Source organism: Pan paniscus, chromosome 19 (assembly GCF_029289425.2).
Source record: "Pan paniscus chromosome 19, NHGRI_mPanPan1-v2.0_pri, whole genome shotgun sequence".
NCBI lineage: Eukaryota > Metazoa > Chordata > Mammalia > Primates > Hominidae > Pan > Pan paniscus.
Window position 1 is genome coordinate 24,756,586 of NC_073268.2, and position 20,866 is coordinate 24,777,451.

The 20,866-nt window shown below is 53.4% G+C and overlaps 1 protein-coding gene across 2 annotated transcripts; it reads right to left on the minus strand.

The window, feature by feature from the left end:
- Window positions 1–2,952: 2,952 nt before the first annotated feature.
- On the minus strand, window positions 2,953–20,789 carry RAPGEFL1 (Rap guanine nucleotide exchange factor like 1). 2 transcript variants are annotated; one of them, XM_034941928.3, is made up of 16 exons: window positions 19,884–20,010; window positions 16,891–16,965; window positions 16,571–16,649; window positions 13,932–14,067; window positions 13,603–13,700; window positions 9,621–9,733; window positions 9,224–9,391; window positions 8,064–8,161; window positions 7,833–7,955; window positions 7,101–7,279; window positions 6,923–7,013; window positions 6,332–6,382; window positions 5,902–5,989; window positions 5,605–5,669; window positions 5,178–5,232; window positions 2,953–4,931 (listed from the first exon to the last, which is right to left on the minus strand). In XM_034941928.3, the coding sequence occupies exons 2-16, from the start codon at window positions 16,901–16,903 to the stop codon at window positions 4,807–4,809; spliced, it is 1,482 nt and encodes a 493-aa protein (XP_034797819.1). In that variant the 5' UTR covers window positions 16,904–16,965; window positions 19,884–20,010; the 3' UTR covers window positions 2,953–4,806. The 2 variants fall into 2 exon arrangements, with proteins under 2 accessions (XP_034797819.1, XP_008955017.2); XM_008956769.5 differs by lacking the exon at window positions 16,891–16,965 and having other exon boundaries at window positions 19,884–20,789.
- Between the last annotated feature and the right edge of the window lie 77 nt (window positions 20,790–20,866).

Sequence of the window (20,866 nt, forward strand, 5' to 3'; positions counted from 1 at the left end):
AAGAATGAAGCTTCAAGAATGATGCCACAGACCCTCACGGTGAGTGTTAGCTCTTAAAGTTGGTGTGTCCGGAGTTTGTTCCTTCAGGTGTTCAGATGTGTGCAGTTTCTTCCTTCTGGTGGGTTCGTCCTCTCCCTGACTTCAGGAATGAAGCCACAGACCTTCAGCAGTGAGTGTTACAGCTCTTAAAGGTGGCGCGTCTGGAGTTGTTTGTTCCTCCCAGTGGGTTCGTAGTCTCGCTGGCTTCAAGAGTGAAGCTGCAGACCTTTGTGGTAAGTGCTACAGCTCATAAAGATAGTGCGGACCAAAAGAGTAAGCAGCAGCAAGATTTATTGCAAAGAGCAAAAGAACAAAGCTCCCACAGCGTGGAAGTGGACCCCAGTGGGTTGCCGCTACTGGCTCGGGTGGCCTGGCCCCACCCACATCCTGCTGATTGGTCCATTTTACAGAGCGCTGATTGGTCCATTTTACAGAATGCTGATTGGTCCGTTTTACAGACTGCTGATTGGTTCGTTTTTACAGAGTGCTGATTGGTGCATTTACAAACCTTTAGCTAGACACAGAGCACTGATTGCTGCATTTACAAACCTTTAGCTAGACACAGAGCACTGATTGGTGCATTTACAAACCTTTAGTGATTGGTGCATTTACAATCCTTTAGCTAGACAGAAAACTTCTCCAAGTCCCCACCTGACCCAGAAGCCCAGCCAGCTTCACCTCTCACTCCTACTTCAGGCCCCCAAAGTGCTGGGATTAGAGGTGTGAGCCAACACACCCAGCCTGTGTCTGGCTTCCTTTATTCAACATTAAGTCTGTGAGATTCATTCACGCGGGTATTAATAATTTGTTCTTTTTTCTTGCTATATAGTATTCCACCATAAGAATATGCCCCAATGCATTTGTCCATTTATGTGTTGAAAGACACTGGGTTTTTTTCCTTCCTTCCTTCTTTCCTTCCTCCCTCCGTCCCTCCCTCCCTCCTTCCCTTGCTCTCCTTTCTTTTTTTTTTTTTTTTTTTTGAAACAGGGTCTCACTCTGTTGCTCAGGCTATAGTACAGTGGTGCTATCGCAGCTCACTGCAGCCTCGTTAATTTTTTATTTTTTGTAGAGACAGGGTCTCACTATGTTGCCCAAGCTGGTCTTGAACTCCTGGGCTCAAGCGATCCTCCTGCCTCAGCCTCCCGAAGTGCTAGGATTATGGGCTTGAGCCACCATGCCCAGCGTGATTGGTGTTTCTGAAAGAACACCCTGGCTGCCATGTGGAAATCAAACTGGTGGCAGGTAGGGGTGGATCAGAGAGAGGAAGCTGACAGACCAGGTAGGAGGCTGCAGTAGTCATGCAGGGAAGCTATGAAGGTGGTTTGGACTAGTATGGTCATAGGGGAGTCATACAGAAGTGGATCACTCAGAAAATGCTCTGGAATTGTAGCCGATGGGACTCGCTGAGATGAATGAAGGGTGGGAAAAAGAGGCACCAATGGTGAGTCCTGTATTTTTGCCTTGAAAACTTGGGTAGGTGGCTGGGCAGTGGCTCACAGCTGTAATCCCAGCACTTTGGAAGACTGAGGTGGGTGGATCACTTGAGGTCAGGAGTTTGAGACCAGCCTGGCCAACATGGTGAAACCCCATCTCTACTAAAAATACAAAAATTAGCCGGGTGTGGTGGCCTCTGCCTGTAAACCCAGCTACTCAGGAGGCTGAGGCAGGAGGATCACTTGAACCTGGGAGGCAGAGGTTGCAGTGAGCCAAGATTACGCCACTGCACTCCAGCTTGGGCAACAGAGAGAGAAAACCTGGGTGGATGAGAGGATCATTTTTCTGAGATGCAGAAGACTGAGGCAGAAACAGATGTGAATGGGGATTATCAAGGGCCCAGGTATACCTATTTGAGTGTATGATGTCTCCTGGAACTAAGGCTATCATTTAAGCCTAACGCTAGGCTCTCTGCACCCTATAATCTTAGTAGGATTGGGCCAGGCGCGGTGGCTCAAGCCTGTAATCCCAGCACTTTGGGAGGCCGAGGTGGGCAGATCATGAGGTCAGGAGATCCAGACCATCCTGGCTAACACAGTGAAACCTCATCTCTACTAAAAATATTTTTTAAAAAATTAGCCCGGCATGGTGGTGGGCACCTGTAGTCCCAGCTACTTGGGAGGCTGAGGCAGGAGAATGGCATGAACCTGGGAGGCAGAGTTTGCAGTGAGCAGACATCACGCCACTGCACTCCAGCCTGGGCAACAGAGCAAGACTCCGTCTCAAACAAAACAAAACAAAACAAAAACTTAGTAGAACTGGTAAATATTGGTTGTGTGAACAGTACATGCTGTCTTCAGGGGACAGACCTGGGTTAGGGGACCAGTGCCCTCACTAGTCATTATTCTGGGACTGCTGTGCCTCAATCTTCTACCTTAGCATTAGAATTAAATGTGATCTCATATTTATGCCACCTGGAACATGTATGAACTTAAACATCCCATCCCCTCTTCTGAGTTCCAGGCATTATGTGAAAGTCTTGTGAGGTTGGCATCTTTTCCTCTCATCCACATTTTTTTTTTTTTTTTTTGGCAGAGTCTTGCTCTGTTGCCCAGGCTGGAGAGCCACTGTGCCTTGCAACCTCCGCCTCCTGAGTTCAAGCTACTCTCCTGACTCAGCCTCCCAAGTAGCTGGGATTACAGGCATGCACCACCACACCTGGCTAATTTTTGTATTTTTAGTAGAGACAGGGTTTCACCATGTTGGCCAGGCTGGTCTCGAACTCCTGCCCTCAGGTGATCTGCCCGCCTCGGCCTCCCAAAGTGCTGGGATTACAAGCATGAGCCACTGTACCCTGCCACCCACATTTTCAAAGTCACTCCAGAACAGCCCTGCTCCTGACAGCACTGGGCGGCCATCCCCTCTCCCCTCCCTCAGCACTTCCACAGCCTCAAAGAAAACAGAATGGAGAACAACAGGCAGGTTGATTCATAGACTTTATCGGCTTCTTCTCCACCCAGCGGTTTCTGCAATGACAACCGCGCCTGTACAATACACATGGTTCACTCTGTTAAAGCTGCAGGGCAACGGGAGGGGGCTGGGGGGTCCCTGGGCAGGCATCAAGGCTAGGGGTAAGCAGCAGCCAAGACTGGGCCAGTGGGTCCCAGTGTTTGACCCAGAGGGTGGTGGCAGCTGGAGTTCCAAGGCTGTTGGAAGGGGTCAGGAGGAAGGCTGGGAAGCCAGGGGCTGCAGGGAGAGGAGAGTGCATCAGCAGTAGCAGGGAGGGGGCAGGGAGCAGAAGGGGGCCCATGGGACACTGTCAGGGCAAGAGGGCATGGGACACAGCACCTGCCTATGTCCACAGAGGATTTTTGCTGCAGGAACAAGACAGATCACTGTATAAAAGGGTCTGTACAACATTACCTATGATACAATGTTCACATATGATACAAGGCTCTTTCCCTCTTTGAGTTTTAAAAAATAAATGTACAATTCCAGAGCTTTGGGTAAAAAATATATACACCCTCATAGCAGGAGCAGCAGCTGCTTTTGCTACGGCTGTTGCTGTCTCTTCAAAAGGGAAAGAGGTGGTGCCAGAAAGAAGGGTGAGTCTGTGCCAGGAAACCTCACCCAGTAGCTGCCAGGAGCCCCTGCACCCCTCAGGCCTTGAGGCTGGTGATGGGAGAGGGAGGGGAGTAAAGGTAATAAAGGCCTTGCCAGAGTCCAGTGGCGCCTTTACAGTCTCTGCCATCCCCCTCCCCCACTTTGGGGCTGCCTGCCCCAGGTATAGGGATCCACCCCACCCCAGCTCTATGGGGAGGACAAAGGGAGAGTCAAAGAGAGAGGGACAGAGACCATGTTGTTGGTGTCAGACACATGAGCCAGAAGGGGGATGTCAACTCCCTCCTTAGCAGTTAGATATCCCAAAAAGCAGGAGTGTGGGCAGCAGACAACCCTAGCTCCTGATACTGCTCTACCCCAGCCCACTGCAAAGCAGGGGGAGGGTCCTCTAGGCAGCTGAGGCCTGTGTTTCCCTGAGCATCTTTTACCCTCTCATCAGAGCCCATCCCTGGACCTTCCAGAGGCCTGAGTGGGGGACTTGCAAGGGCTGATGGGTAACCCCTCCCACCTGCTGCTACTCCCTGCCCCAAAAAGCAGCTTGGCTCACAAGCCTGGGCATGCAGGGCAGCATGAGGAGCTGAGCAGGGAGTGTGGGGGTGGAGAAAGCACCCCGCACCATCCAGGGGCAGAGTAGACAAGGGTAGCACCAAACAGAAGGACCCCTCCCCAGCACACACAACATCCACCCTCAATTACCAGATGCACTCCTGCTCCCTAAAAGAAGACACACACACACACACACACACACACACACACACACACACCCACGGCAACATAATATTCCTGGGGGTCCCAGCCCTGACCAGGAAGAAGCTGGACAGGTGGTGGAGAAGAAGGCTGCCAATCCCTCCCACAATCCCACTCTGCAAGACAGAAGGGTGAGCAGCATTCTTTCCTGCTGCAAGAGGAAGTTGGAAGCTCCATCCCCAGAACAGATCTCGATGGGAGGACATAGAGGAAGGAGCTTTCTATCCCCTTTCTCAGAGAGGACAGGAACCAGCAAAGTGTAGTTTTGGCTTGAAGGAGCAATGGGGAGGGGACTTCAGCAGGATGAACAGACTTATGGGTCCAGGGGTAAATCCATCGACCTCTTTCCCGTGGAGCAGGAAGTTGCTCCACGGGAAAGATGTCAGATGTTGGTTGAGACATCGTGCAAAGTGCTTGAGTGCCAGGTGCCCAAGGATCTGGCGGGTCTGACTGGAGCCTCCACTCTCACTGACTGTTTGCCTCCAGCTTGTAGGAGAGCTCGAAGAGGAGGTTCTGGTTGTCGATGACCTGAAACTGGCGCACATAGGCCTTGGTCTGCAGGTGATGGGGGGATGCCTCCATGTCCAGGCCTAGTGGGTAAAGAGGGAGAGGCAGTCAGGTTCCCAGCCTCCCTTCTTCCTCTACACACACACCGGGCAGAAGATCAGGCTGTGGACTGAGACAGATGTTGGGCAGGAAGGCCTCTGCAGAGGCAAGGAGAGAATGGGGAACCAGCAAGTGTATGGAAATACACATCTGGACAGGGAGTTCTCCCCTGAACCCTCCCGTTCAGTCAAAGCTCTATCTGTACTGCTCTCAGTACCCTGGGTACTCACAAAGGGGCCGGCTCCGGTATTTGCGGATTGTCCTCACTTTTTCGGCCACTGAATGCTGGGAGATGACAAGGAATAAGCCTTGAAAGGGGCACAGAAAGAGGCTCCCCCTCTTATGCTCCCCCTCCGCCATTCTCCCACTCTGCTTTACTCCCTCCAGTCTCCAATTCTGGAGGGTCTCTGAAGGACCAAAGGAGTGGGTGTAACAGAGTGCCATGTGAGGGGGAGGTGAAGTTGCCCCCAAGCTGCCTGTCAGCTCTGCCACCTGTGGGTGGGTTGCCACAGTGATGCCACCAGGGAGACAGTCAAGAGTCTGTTAGGCAAGCTGGGCACTTGGAGGAAGCCTGCTATTTTTGGGAGGTGATGAGAGAGGGAGAGGATGCAAGCCCCCCACTTGTGGGACTAGGGGTTTGCAGTGCCACTCACTCACCAGCTTCTCGATGTTCACCAAACCATCTACAAGGGTCTTACTCCCTTCGTGCAGGAAAGTCAGGTCTAGGGGATGTGGAGAGAATCCAATGTGAGGAAAGGATAAGAGAGGAGTTCGAAAGGGGCCACTGCACCCGAGGACCCCGCTCTTCCCCAGAACCCACTCCGTCTGTGGTGGGGGTCTCCTCTCCAGGTGGGTACTCAGGGCTGAGTCGAGAGGGGGCTGGAAGTCAGAAGCAGGGCATAGGAGAAGGGAAGCATGGGTGGAAGCGGCACAGCTTGGGAGTAACTCTCTCACCTTTGAGGATCAGAGGCACGAAGGGAATCACAGGGGGCTTCATTTTGGAGATCACTTCTCGGTAGCTTTTGTGGTTCCTGCAGGGGTCCTAGTATTCCACAGGAGAGAGATCAAGGGACAGACTGGCCAATGCATCCCAAAGATGTCCTCAGCTTCCTCCCTCACCCCCTGCCTTGTATACATTCCTGATCAGATAGGGGTGCTGGGGGCTTTCTAATGGTGTGGTGGGGAGGGACCTGACTACTCCCCCTTTCCTTCAAGAAAAACAGGGGCGCAATCCTTCCAACCTCACCCTCCAGCATGGTAAGGAGGGTGGGGGGTCCCATACACTAAACACCTTGAAAGGAAAGCTTGAGGAAGGGGGTTTATGGGAACAGAGGGTTTCTGGGCTCTCAGTCCAAGAGCAGAAGAAAGAGTCAAACCCACTCACCGTCAGGTTCTCAAATTTGCGAAACAAGTTCTTGAATTTCCCTGGCAGCTTCTGCAGAGTTTGAAGGAAGGAGAAGGGATATCAGAGTGGAGCTCCTTGGGTTACATGGGAGCCTCGGATTAATTCTCCCTGTTGGAGGGCAAAAGGGCCTGCATGGCTTGTAGGGGGCTGGGAAGCTGGTGGGTGGGGAAATGAAGTCAGGCCTTGGCTAAGTCTAGAGGCTTGAAACAGCCCAGAGGAATTCATTATTCTGGGGAAGGCCAGGTCTGTCTTATGCAGGTGCTTTGTATAAAGATGCCCCCACTGAGTGTGGATGAAAATCAGCCCAACTCCCACAGCCAAGTCTGCGATCTGACCTGGCCAAGGGCTGCCTGCCGCGACTCAGGCGGGATCCGGGCTTTTCACTAATTTGCACAAAGACAGGGTCCATTAGCCAAGCTGTGCGCCCTGGGGTTGCGTATGCCAGAAGAGGGCGCCTCCCTCCAACTGGCGCAAAGACTCCCTCCAGGCCGGCGGCCGTCCCGGGAGGACGCACTTCGGGGAGCCCGGGATGCCCAGATTCCCAGGTAGGAACGGGAGGGGTCTCATCACCTCCCAGGTGAGTCGAAGGCGGCTGACAGCGGCGTTATCCAGCCCCATGACCACGGCGTAGAAAGACAGCAGGTCCTGGTTCTGCTTGCAGCTGCGGGGGTGGGAGGCGGGGTCAGGGGCGGGCGGCGGCGCGGGCCTCCGGCCTCCGGCCCCCCATCCCGCCGACGGCCGCACTCACAGGGCCGCGATCTTGATGAACTTCTTGAGCAGCTGCGCGCGCTTGCCCGGGGCCTCGCAGAGTAGCACTTCGGTGGCCACCCAGTGCGTGACCTCGCTGCAGCGCTGCAGCAGCAGCTCCAAGTTGGCCGTCTCCCGGCGGCCGCGCTCCCCGTGGAACACGTAGTCCACGAACTCCAGCTGCACCCACGGCAGCGGAGGGGCGGCCAGGGCGCCAGGGGGTGAGGGGAGTGGGTGGGAAGATGGCAGTGCAAGGCGATGAGGAGCGAAAGGCAGGAGGGCGGGGGCGGAAGGGGTGGAAAATAGAAAAATAGAAAGGACAGGAGGCGGCAAAGATGCGGAAAAAGAAAACAACCAGCATTAATAATATTTCACCAGCTACTGAGCACTTACTAGGTGCCAGGCATTCGCTCACGGCTGACATCCTCAAGACAACCATCTGCTAGGCATTATTGTCTCTGCCTTATTTTATTTCTTTAATAGTGAATATTTTAAAAATACAAATCCTGGGTCAGGTTCTGTGTAAACAGCACTTGGGCCCTGAGCCACTCTGCTCTGGGGTCTCTCTCTTTGCGATTTTTTTCAGATGGGGGAACAAAGGTTACGGCCATGCGTTGCCCAAGGGCTTGCTGCAAGTGAGCCCTGGAACCAGGACGTTGTGCTGCGAACACCGTCTCCCAATGGCACATTTCTCCCTCCAGCCCCCCAGCATAGCACCAGCCTAGGTCCCCACCTCGTGCACACATCGGAACAGCTCCCAGTGGAAGGCAGTTAGGTGGTTGGCAACGTCCTCAGGCTCCACTCGGTGGATCTCTGTGTCTCCAGGGGAGACCTGGATCTCCTCGGGGAGGGGCACCTGGTGGCAGGCAGGGGCATAGGGGCTGGGCTCCTGGTGGCAGGGTGAGGGATTGCTCACAGCCCCCCTCAGCCCTCCATTCCAGTCAAGGCCTTGGGAAGTTCTTACCAGAGCCTCATAGCTGTCCCGAGTACAGGCAAACAGGTGGCTGTTGATGCCCAGTGCGGTGAAAACACAGTCCTCAGTGGGCTGGAGAAGGACCTTCTCTGCAGGAGAAAGAGCTGCTCATCCTCAGCCCCTGCCGCCTGCACCCTCACACATCCCACACTGGCACTGTCCTATCCAAAAACTCCTCACCCCACACTGACACATTCTAGACTAATGGAACTCATATTATCACTAGTTTATGCCATATTTATCTGGAATTTGTCAAATGATTATTTCTTTTGCATTTATAACTTTTTTTCTACTCCCTTTCTTTCACAGCTTTTCTCTTACTCTGTTGTCCTTGTGACACTGGGAAGGCTGAAATTTTTTCCTACTGTAGAGGAAAACAAAGCTTCAGCGACATTGCTGGCTTTCTGCCTTCCCACTCATCCTGTGTCTTTAGCCTGTGAAATGTGGCATCCTTACATACACAGGGAGGTTAAAGGATCAGAATACAATCCATAGGTGAGTGAGGGGCAGCACTCAGATCAGAACCTGAGTCCTAGACCAGTGCCTCCCAAACTTTTTTTTTTTTTTTTTGAGACGGAGTTTCGCTCTTGTTGCCCAGACTGGAGCACAGTGTCTTGATCTCGGCTCACTGCAACCTCCGCCTCCGCGGTTCAAGTGATTCTCCTGCCTCAGCCTCCCAAGTAGCTGGGATTACAGGTGCACACCACCATGCCCAGCTAGTGCCTCCCAAACTTTAGTAGGCATAGGAGTCCCCTGGGGGGTCCTGTCCAAATGCTAATTTGAACAAGACCAGCAGGTCGGGGTGGGGTCTCAGATGCTGCATCTCTTTTAGAGACAGAGTCTTGTTATGTTGCCCAGGATAGGGCGCAATGCCTATTCACAGGTGCAATCAGAATGTACTACCTTGGATTCCTGGGCTCAAGCAATCCTCCTGCCTCAGCCTCCTGAGTAGCTGGGACTGCAGGTTTGCACCACTGCACCCAGCAAGATGCTGCATCCTAACAAGTTCCCAGGTGATGCACATGAGGCTTGTCCCGGGACCATACTTTGAGTAGCAAGGGCCTAGAATTCAGTCTCTACCCCTCCCCCAGAGCCCTGAGCTTGTGAGTTTCTCCTCTCGGAGCATCAGCCCAGTTCTTCCTGACCCTCACCTCCGGAGGAGGATACAGCTACCAGGATGAGGGAATCCTCACGCCCCGTGGGCTCCTCTGAATATTGAAGTTTCTCCGTCACAGAGCCCAGAATGTCCTGCACAGATGCTGAAAGGCGGCTGCGTATGGTCACATAAGAGTGGTCAGGCATGTATACACGGCAGAAGACTGGACGGAAACAGGAAAATGGCTTTCAACAGAGGGCAGAGTGGCAGCAGCTGGCACAGTCTCCTCCAGGGTGCCTCTATTCCCCACCAGAGGCTGGCCTCTGAAGAAGGTCCTGTGAAAGGGGCTGGTTCTACCACCCAGGGAGATGCCACTGAGGGTGCTCAAGACCCAGAGACATGTCCCCCTGAGCCACTCAGGACACCCTGCCCCTCCTAATGCCCACACTCACTCTCATCAGAGCCCCGGAAGGCCACCCGGGTCTGCAGACAGGAGTCTATCCGGCGGAAGTGGCGGAAGAGTGGCTTCACCTGCTTGCTGGGTGGCTGGTTCTCCTCTGGAATCCTGGCATGGACACAGCTGGGCATCAGCACGCCCTGCCAGGCATATGGACAACCAACACCAAGCAGGCAACATCAAGCAAGAATATCAGAATTGGGTCAAGGATGCACCAGCACCAGTTTCAGGTGGTTAAGGGGGTCAGAAGAGAGGACAATGAGCAGTATGGGATAATTATCCAAGTAACCCTAATCAAATGCCACCTCTTCCATGAATTCTTCTCTGGTCCACCCCACCCACCAGGAAGGTCACTTTCTTCTCTCAACTACTATAGAACATTGGGATAATGTTTATGTTCACCTCTTATCTCTTCTATGAGATTGAGAGCTCTTGAGGACTGGGATTTGGTTCTTACTGAGTATCTTTTCATCCTCCAGGGCCTAACACACTGCTTGACACATGGTAGGTAGTAGGTCAGCAGCTGTTTGCTGAATTTTGCTGAAAAGAACTTCACAGTCTAGGAAGGAGATAGACAGGCATACAGCTACTTCTAATACCAGGCAGGAGGTGTTGATAATATAACAAAGGTACCAGGAGAGTTATGCTGGTGTGGGGGAAGAAGAAAGCTATTCCTAAAAGGAAGATCTGGGAAGTTTTCATTGAGAAGATGGCATTTGACCTGGGCCTTGGAGGAAAGCAGGAAGAGAAGGAGGTGGAGGCCAGGTGCAGTGGCTCACACCTGTAATCCCAGCACTTTGGGAAGCTGAGGTGGGCAGATCACTTGAGGCCAGGAGTTCAAGACCAGCCTGGCCAACATGGTGAAACCCCGTCTCTACTAAAAATACAAAAATTAGCCAGGCGTAGTGGCGTGCACCTGTAATCCCAGCTACTCGGGAGGCTGAGGCAGGAGAATCGCTTGAACCCAGGAGGCAGAGGTTGCAGTGAGTTGAGATCACACCATGCACTCCAGCCTGGCAACAGAGCAAGACTCCATCTCAAAAAAAAAAAAAAAAAAAAAGGCCAGGCGCGGTGGCTCACGCCTGTAATCTCAGCACTTTGGGAGGCCAAGGCGGGTGGATCACGAGGTCAGGAGATCTAGACCATCCTGGCTAACACGATGAAACCCCGTCTCTACTAAAAAATATATAAAAAATTAGCCGGGCGTGGTGGCAGGCGCCTGTAGTCCCAGCTACTCAGAAGGCTGAGGCAGGAGAATGGTGTGAACCCGGGAGGTAGAGCTTGCAGTGAGCCGAGATCACACCACTGCACTCCAGCCTGGGCGACAGAGCCAGGCTCTGTCTCAAAAAAAAAAAGAAAACATGGTGGGAGGAGGGCATTCTGGGGTGGACAATATAACCGACCATGGGAAGTTCGAGAGTGCAGGAGTTGAGGTGTCATGGATAGAGGGGATGTAGGAGATGAGATGGGAAGGATCAGCAGAAGGCAGAAAGGGAAGGGTATTGAATGCTGGGATGTTTCACTTTCTCTTGGAAGCATGGGGAGCAGGGATGCCTTTGGAACAGGAGCATGAAAGATCTCTCTAGTGTCAGCACAGAGAAGGCAGAGAAGGATGCTAGACCACAAGCTGAGGCCTCCCTAAGGGTTGTGGTGGTGGGGACAAGAGAAGAGAGAAACTAAAAGGGCAGAATGGATTCATGGATGGATGGATACAGTGGTGTCCTGAAGCTGGTTCACGCTGGCTCACAAGAGCATACTGTTAAGTTCTGGGGAATTTTACCAACTGTTTTTTAAAGAGCCATTAAAATATAAATAAACAAATATATCTCCATATATAAATATATATGTTTTATAAACTTATAGTCAGGCCAGGTGTGGTGGCTTACACCTAGAATCCCAACACTCTGGGAGGCCAAGGTGGGAGGATTGCTGGAGCCCAGCCTGGACAACATAATGAAACCGTCTCTATTAAAAAATAATAATACAAATTAATAAATAATACATAAAATTTATAATCAAATAAGTTATTACCAAAAAAAGTTTCCTTCCTGTTTGCACTACTTTTTTTTTTTTTTTTTGAGACAGAGTCTTGCTCTGTCATCAGGCTGGCGTGCAGTGCCACAATCTCGGCTCACTGTAACCTCCACCTCCTGGATTCAAGCAATTCTCCTGCCTCAGCCTCCCGAGTAGCTGGGATTACAGGTGTGTACCACCACGCCCGGCTAATTTTTGTATTTTTAGTACAGACAGGGTTTCACCATGTTGGCCAGGATGGTCTCGATCTCTTGACCTCATTCTGCCTGCCTCGGCCTCCCAAAGTGCTGGGATTACAGGCGTGAGCCACCACACCCAGCCCACCTCTTTTTTTTTTTTTTTTTTTTTTTTGAGACAGAGTCCACTCTGTCACCCAGGCTGGAATGCAGTGATGCAATCTTGGCTCACTACAACCTCTGCCTCCTGGATTCAAGACATTCTCCTGCCTCAGCCTCTTGAGTAGCTGGGATTACAGGCATGTGCCACCATGCCCAGCTAATTTTTGTATTTTTAGTAGAGATGGGGTTTCACCATGTTGGTCAGGCTGGTCTCGAACTCCTGATCTCATGATCTGCCTCTCATGATCTGCCTGCCTCAGCCTCCCAAAGTGCTGGGATTACAGGTGTGAGCCACCGCACCCGGCCTTTTTTTTTTTCTTTAGAGACGGAGTCTCGCTCTGTCACCCAGGCTGGAGTGCAGTAAGGTGATTTCAGCTCACTGCAACCTCCATCTCCTGGGTTCAAGCAATTCTCCTGCCTCAGCCTCCTGAGTAGCTGGGACTACAGGCACGTACCACCACCCCCAGCTAATTTTTCTTTTTCTTTTTTTTTTTTTTTTTGAGACAGAATCTCACTCTGTCGCCCAGGCTGGAGTGCAGTGGCATGATCTCAGCTCACTGCAACCTCCACCTCCTGGATTCAAGCAATTCTTCTGCCTCAGCCTCCCAAGTAGCTGGGACTACAGGAGCGCCCTACCACGCCCAGCTAATTTTTGTATTTTTAGTAGAGACAGGGTTTCACCATATTGGCCGGGCTGCTCTCAAACTCCTGACCTCATGATCTGCCTGCCTTGGCACACAGCCTTTTTTTTTTTTTTTTTTTTTTTTTGTAGTGGAGACAGGGTTTCACAGTGTTAGCCAGGCTGGTCTTGAACTCCTGACCTTAAGTGCTCCACCCATCTTGACCTCCCAAAGTGCTGGGATTACAGGCATAAGCCACCTTGCCCAGCCATTTTACTAGCTTTTACTACATCTACTGTATGGTGGAGATACTACGTAACAGCCTGTGCTGCATGTCTCTTCCCAACTCCTCCTTCAGTGTTGTCACATTGGTAGCTTGAAATCAGCCATGGTGACAGAGTTTACACTGTAGGAATCAGCAAAAGCTACAAATCAGGGCTCTTTCTCCTGCAGCACTGGTTGTTAAATATTTACCAGTACACCACTGGATTATCAGACAAATGAATGGGAGAATGGACAAAAAAGTGACTGGAGACAGTGCTTTGTGCCACCCTTCAGTGAGAGAAAGGAGCTGAAATAAAACCATATTGGAAGCCAGACACAGTGGCTCACACCTGTAATCCCAGCACTTTGGGAGGCTGAGGCAGGCAGATCACTTGAGGCCAGGAGTTCAAGAACAGCCTGACCAACATGGTGAAACCCATCTCTACTAAAAGTACAAAAATTAGCTGGGCATGGTGCACCCCTGTAATCCCAGCTACTCAGGAGGCTGAGGCATGAGAATCACTTCAACCCAAGAGGTGGAGGTTGCTGTGAGCCAAGATCGCACCACTGCTCTCCAGCCTAGGCGACAAAGTGAGACTCTGTCTCCAAACAAACAAACAAGCAAATCCATATTGCAGCCAATAGGCCAGAGGCAGCCCCTGTAGTAGAGGAACGCAGGGGACCACTTTCCTGTTCCCGCCCCTGCCCCACTCCCCCTCACTTTAGTTCCACCGTCTCCACCAGCTGGTGCAGCCTCAGAGTGTCCTCTCGGAGGCCCTGGTAAAGGGACTCGTCCTTCATAATTAGCAGGTATAGATCCTGGAGAGAGGAGGACAAAGAAGGTGAAGGAAGGGGTCTCATTCCAAGGGCTACTCTCTGCAGGGGCCGGGCAAGGTCTCCATACCTTTGAGCACAGGAGAGCCATATAAGCTAAGGCCCCCTGGCATCTCTTCCTTCCAGGTACCCAGAATGAGAAGTATGGCTCCTTCACAGGGGCCCCCTTCCACAGCTAATAACCTGTTTACCCACCTTCTCTTCCCCCAGGCCCACCTTGATGATGTGGCCGGCCCCCTCTTCCTCTTGAAGCAGCCCCTGGTAGGTGTCCAAGAAATGGAGAAGCATGGCTAGACAGGCTTGCTTCCGGCCCAGCCCTTCAGGGCCCTCCATGCCTCCTGCCCGAACAAAGCTGACCCTTAAGTTAAGAAAAATCCCTACGCAAGCAGACCTGAGGAATTGAGAAGAAAGATGGGAGGCTAGGCTGGGCGCAGTGGCTCACGCCTATAATCCCAGCAGTTTGGGAAGCTGAGGCGGGCGGATCACCTGAGGTCAGGAGTTCGAGACCAGTCTGGCCAACATGGTGAAACCAAGACTCTACTAAAAATACAAAAATTAGACGGGCATGGTGGTGTGCACCTGTAATCCCAGCTACGCTGGAGGCTGAGGCACAAGAATCGTTTGAACCTGGGAGGCAGAGGTTGCAGTGAGCCAAAGTCGCACCATTGCACTCCAGCCTGGGCGACAGAGAATGACTCTGTCTCAAAAAAAAAAAAAAAGGCAAAAAAAAAAAAAAAGGCCAGGCGCGGTGGCTCACACCTGTAATCCCAGCCCTTTGCAAGGCTGAGGCAGGTGGATCACTTAAGGTCAGGAGTTTGAGACCATCCTGGTCAACATGGTGAAACCTCATCTCTACTAAAAATACAAAAAATTAGCTGGGAGTGGTGGCGTACGCCTGTAATCCCAGCTACTCGGGAGGCTGAGGCAAGAGAATCACTTGAACCCGGGAGGCGGAGGTTGCAGTGAGCCGAGATCGCGCCACTGCACTCCAGCCTGGGCGACAGAGCGAGACTCCGTCTCAAAAAAAAAAAAAAAAAAAAGAAAAGAAAAGAAAAGAAAGATGGGAGGCTAAATTGCCTCCAAGTATTCTCTAGATTTGGGGCCAGAGAGAAAGGAGTTTCGGTGGTCCTGGAGCCAAGACCTCCTCATGCCCCAGCCCAGGCTTTTGCTTAGAGTAGGTAGCGATGACCACTTGATCACATCCAGCTCCTGCAGGTTAGACAGGTTAGATTTTCACTTGAGGATACCCTGCCCAGACCCATCCAACCTCTGACCAGCCCAGGGCCTGGAGCTCACAGTGCGCCTAATAAACGCCAATGGTGTTTACCACAAACCTGACTATACCTCACTGGAAGGCCTGATGTTTCTAAGACAGCTTGTTACTTTTATTTATTTATTTATTTGAGAGGGAGTCTCACTCTGTTGCCCAGGCTGGAGTGCAATGGCATGATCTCAGCTCACTGCAACCTCTGCCTCCTGGGTTCAAGCGATTCTCCTCCCTCAGGTTCCTGAGTAGCTGAGATTATAGGTGCCTGCCACCAAGCCCGGCTAATTTTTTGTGTTTTAGTAGAGACGGAGTTTCACCTTGTTGGCCAGGCTGATCTCGAACTCCTGCCCTCAAGTGATCCACCCGCCCCAGCCTCCCAAAGTGCTGTGATTAAAGTCATGAGCCACCGTGCCTGGCTGGGAGCCTGTAACATTCTACTCAGTGGTCTGACATTTACAATTAGGTCCTAAAATAACTCTGTGAGAGGCCCATGCTTACATGAGACCCTATGAATAGCCCATCCAGTGGCTCCTCTCTAGCAGACCCTACTGAAGCACAACCATGGCCTGATGTTTACATCAGACCCCATCATAACTCACTGGGCAACCAGATGTTTTAGAGCAATAATTCAGTGGGGATAGAGGTGCCCTTATAGAATAATAACACCTTGGCTGGGCACAGTGGCTCACGCCTTTAATCCCAGCACTCTGGGAGGCCAAGGCAGGCGAATCACTTGAGGTCAGGAGTTCGAGACCAGCCTGGGCAACATGGTGAAACTCCGTCTCCACCAAAAAATACAAAAAGTAGCCAGGTGTGGTGGTGTGCGCCTGTAGTCCCCAGCTATGGGGGAGGCTGAGGCAGGAGAATCGCTTGAACCCAGGAGGCAGAGGCTGCAGTGAGCCGAGGTCGCACCACTGTACTCCAGCCTGGGTGACAGAGCAAGACTCCATCTCAAAATAAATAAATAAATAACACCTTTCATTTGTACAGGGCTCTGCAGCCTCCAAAGCACTCCCACATCTGCTATCAGACTGATCTTCATAGCAGCTAATAGATAGGCAGGGCAGGTGCTATTTACCTCCATTTTACAGAAAAGGAAACTGAGTCCCCATGAGGTTAGGTAATCTGTACAAGTCACACAGCTGATGAGTAGAAAAGCTGGGACTGAAACCCAGGTATGTTTTCTTTTCTTTTTTTTTTGAGATGGAGTCTCACTCTGTCACTCAGGCTGGAGTGTAGTGACGCGATCTCGGCTCACTGCAACCTTTGCCTCCCGGGTTCAAGTGATTCTCCTGCCTCAGCCTCCCAAGTAGCTGAGATTACAGGTGCGTGGCACCATGCCTGGCTAATTTTTTCTATTTTTAGTAGAGATGGTGTTTCACTATGTTAGCCTGGCTGGTCTTGATCTCCTGACCTCAGGTGATCCGCCTGCCTCAGCCTCCCAAAGTGCTGGGATTACAGGTGTGAGCCACCGCACTCGGCCCCAGGTATGTTTCCTAGGGGAGAGTTTAGGATCTGAGATTGCATGTGGGATGGAGGGAGTGGCTCCCTTCTGACCTCTCCTTTTCCAAACTCCACAAAAGGATATTACTGGTGTAGCTCCTGCAGAAATTTCTCCGTTGGGAGGAAGAGAGAATGGGTAAGGACAATGTCATCCAGCAGGATATCTGTAAAGATCAGTGGGCACCACAGATGTCAGGTGGGCACTTCCAGAATGAAACTGGAAATGCAGTGCCTCCCTCTCTTGCCCCTGAGGGCAAGTTCTCTTTAGCCAGGCTGGAGCCCCAGCCACCTGCCTTGTCATGCTCTGCACACGCGCACACACACACGTGTAAAGGTTCTGGGCAGCCACTGCGGGGGTGGGTTCGGCAGCTGCCAAGGCAGCTGAAGGGAAGGGGGGGGGCGTGCCTTTGATGGCCATGTGCACTTCTCTTCAGCGTATGTGGGAAGTTGGTCAGATAACACACCAAGGTTGAGTTCTGCCTGAAAAAAGAAGTAGCCCACAGAAGAGTCTCCAGACAAAGAGTATTTCCAAACACAGAGGTTAGCATCAGTGGGGACTGTGTGTGTGCATGTGTGTGTATCCCTCTTCCCCTCCCCATTCCCCACCTAACAGCTTTGAGTTCTAACTAGGCAGGTGGGAACCAGCCTGATTAAAAGGGAGATGGAGAGACTGCCATCGCTTTGATCCCAGAACCTTTAAATAGAAATCCTGTGTCCTTTAGGGGCCCAGAGACAGAAGGGTTAATGATGGAATGGTGAAGGGGAGCGGCTCCTCTCACCACCCCTTTCCCCTCCACACCCCCGTCTGGGCCTGGCTCAGCCAGTCAGCCGGGTACAAGGTCGCCCTGACTTGCAGCCAGCCCTGGGGTGGGGCAGGGCCACCTGGCACACACAGACAGACAAGGTGCAGGGAGGGAGCCAGGTGTCCTCACCAGGACTGGTTAGGGCCAGGTCCCCAGGCACTGTCCCAGGACAAAACCAAGGCTTCTGACTGCCCTTCGTTCACTATCTCCTGTGGTCAGTTCTAGCCATGAAGGCGGAGGAGGAAAACCAACACAAAGTAATTGACTTCAAGGATTTCATTTCGCAAATGTGAAACTGAGGCCCAGAGCTGGGAGGGACTTGCCTAGAGCTGGAATAAGAACCCAGAATCCTGAGTCTTTGTCCTTTTCTCAATATGCCTGAGGCAAGCAGAGTGTTAGGGTAAAACCTAGTGGTCAGAGGGGGCTGCTTGGACGTTGGAGAGGCTTTGGTAGGTTCAGAGTAACTTCTGTAAGTTCTCTCCTCCCACACACCCTGGGAGGAGACCAGGATGACTTGAGAACATTGGTTTTATTGGAGAACATCAGAGTGGCAGGTTAAGCTGATTCTCATTCACCTGGGACTGGTTTGGAATTTCCCAAACTAGTTACTCTGGGGATCCAGGCTGCCAGATAACATGGGTGACATTTCAGGAGTCTTACCCCAGGGGAGAATGAGCGGAGCGTGTGGCACCAGGCCCCTGTAAAAGGGGAAAGACAGCTTCTCCCTTTTCCTCCCTGCCCAGCTACCCTGCTGTGTTCTTACAATGAGTCAGAGAGCCTCCAGCTCTGACCCCCAGCTTCAGGGATGAGGGTGAGGAAACGAGAGGCCTGACATCCTTCATAGACTTTATCTCACAGGATTCCTAAGCTGGAGCAAAGGAAGAGTAAGATGGGGCAGAGTTGGGGAGATGCTGATATGGGGGCCACAGTTGGGCATCTGTCTTTTCCAAAGCAGGCTCTGGGCCAATGTACAGCCTCCCTAGGGAATGTGTCATAGAGACACAGGGTGTGTGGTGTAGGCGGGAAGTTATGGTTAGGAGAGCTGTGTGTGTCTGATATTTTTCTAATTAAATCCAAAAGGTGTCAGCTCCCCAGGGCAACTACAGCCTGCGCCAAAGGAGAGGACCCAGGTCTTGAGAAGGATCTAGGAGAGTGGAGCCCCACTCCACACATCTAGGTTGGGGTTCCCTGCTGAGGGCTGAGAGCAAGTGTGAAAGCCTTCACCATTAGGGCCTCAGCTGGGGCTCCCAAACCTCAGACCCTCCTGGACTTAGAGTAATGCCTAGAGCTAGACCTAAAGAACCCTCGGTCTTCTACCTCAGAACTAACCAGATTTGGGGCCTTGGTTTCCTCAAAGGCCCCTTAGTAGGGGTGCTGAAAGGGAGTGGTGAAATAGTATCATCATTTAGGGAATAAGCTTCTCAGGGTGTGGTGATTATGTTTTAAAGAGGCCGTGTGCCAGGTCCGGTGGCTCACGCCTGTAATCCCAGCACTTTGGGAGGCCGTGGGGTGGGGGTGGGGGGAGGTAGATAACGAGGTCAGGAGTTCAAGACCAGCCTGACCAAGTTGGTGAAACCCCGAAACCCCGTCTCTACTAAAACTACAAAAATTAGCCAGGCCAGTGGCTCACGCCTGTAATCCCAGCACTTTGGGAGGCCAAGGCAGGTGGATCACGAGGTCAGGAGTTCGAGACCATCCTGGCTAACACGGTGAAACCCCTGTCTCTACTAAAAATACAAAAATTAGCCAGGTGTGGTGCCACATGCCTGTAGTCCCAGCTACTCAGGAGGCTGAGGCAGGAGAATCGCTTGAACCTGGGCGGTGGAGGTTGCAGTGAGCTGAGATCGCGCCACTGCACTCCAGCCTGGGTGACAGTGAGACTACATCTCCAAAAGAAAAAAAAAAAAAAAGCCGTGTGCTGAGGCCTGCCACCGAAGGGTGGAAGCTGGAGGCGCTTGGACACCCTGGATGCTGCAGGGCCATGATGCCGGCCCAGCCACCTCTCCCCTCCCAGACACCTTCTGAGTCCAGCCCAAGGAGAATACTATCCCCCCCACCAAACTGCTAAGGACAACGCATCCCTTTGCTGATGCCTAAAAGGCAGCTTGGGGCCTGTGCCTGTCTGGCACTGCCTCCCTGGGTGGGTCAGCCTGCGCTGTGCAGGCCTCTGAACAGTCAGGGACCCCAGGGTTTTCAGGGCTCAAGCACCTCTGGCGGGTGGCATGGCTGCGCTGGGCAGCTTCCATTTTAATGTGTCAGGCCCTAATTTGGGACCACAGGAGGAGGTATTCAACATCAGGGACCCATGGGAGTCAGTGGCTCCAATGCCCAGGGGAAAGGAAGGGTGGCTGAAGGAGAGTAAGAGGCTCAGCTGCTTCTCCAGACGAGGGTGAGGCTGCTGTAGGGAGGAAGGTGGGTACTGCTCTCCTCTTCCGCGGGAGGGTCTGTACCTCCGCTAGGCCCCTAGCCGGCTTCCACGGACCACTCAACCCTATAACCAAGCCCCGGCACGGCGCCACCCCTACGCTCCAAGGGCAAGGAAGAGGAGCCGGGGCCAGCCCCTGCTCTGGGTGTTCGAGCCCACCGGCTCCTTACCTGAGGCGGCGCTGTCCCTGGTAGCCCCTCCAGCAAGCCGCTCCAGAACCCGGTTGAGAAGATGCTCCGGCCGCTCGGGGGCGCCCAGAGGGGCCCAGGGCGGCGAAGTCAAGGGCTCGCCCGGGGACAGCTCGTCAGATGAGTAGGAGGAAGGGGAGCGCAGGGGCCCCCCTCCCCCGAGCGGCCCGGGCCCCGGCACCTCCTCCAGCTGCAGCCAGCAGGGCCCCCCGCTGCCCGGCTCCTCCGCGACCCCCGCCGGCTCTCCTCCTTCCTCCTCAGGGGGCGGCTCCAGCCCCGGCTCGGCGGGGGGCTCCCGGAGGAAAGCGGGGAGCAGCAGGCGAGACACGCTCTGACGCCGCTGCAACGACCGCTGTCCCCCGGCTGGACCACCGCCCCCGCCGGGTCCCCCACCCCCTCCAGGCCCACCGCAGCTCCCCAGACCCCCGCCGGGACCTCCCGCCACCGTTCGGCCCGCCAGCTGCGACGTCTGCTTCTTCAGAAATTTCTCCAGCGGCTTCATGCCCCCCCCCCCGCCCCTCTCCTAGGGGTCGCCGGGGGACCCAGGTATCCCAGGCGCGGGCGGGGGGGGGGCGGCGAAGACACGATGCTCAGAGCTGGAGGAGCAGAGTAGAGGGCCGTGCCAGGCGCCAGACTGGGGGCCAGAGGTGCCGAGCCTCGCTGGCCAGAGTCCAGTGGCCAGTAGCCGGGGGAGGTGCCAGAGGAAAGGAGTGCTCGCTCTCAGCAACCCCCCATACCGGCTGCAGCCGGCACGCGGCCCGAAGAGTGGGCAGGCTGCGGGGCCGGTGCGCCCGGCTCTGCGCTGCGGCGGCAGAGGCAGCGGGCGGAGCGCAAGGATGAGAGGACGCGGCGGCGGCGGCGGCGGCGGCGGCGGCGGCGGCTGCGCTCCTGGCCGTGAAGAGGGGGAAGGTGGCAGAACCGAGACCGCGCCCCCTCCTCCAGTCCCCGCCCAGTCCCCGCCCCTG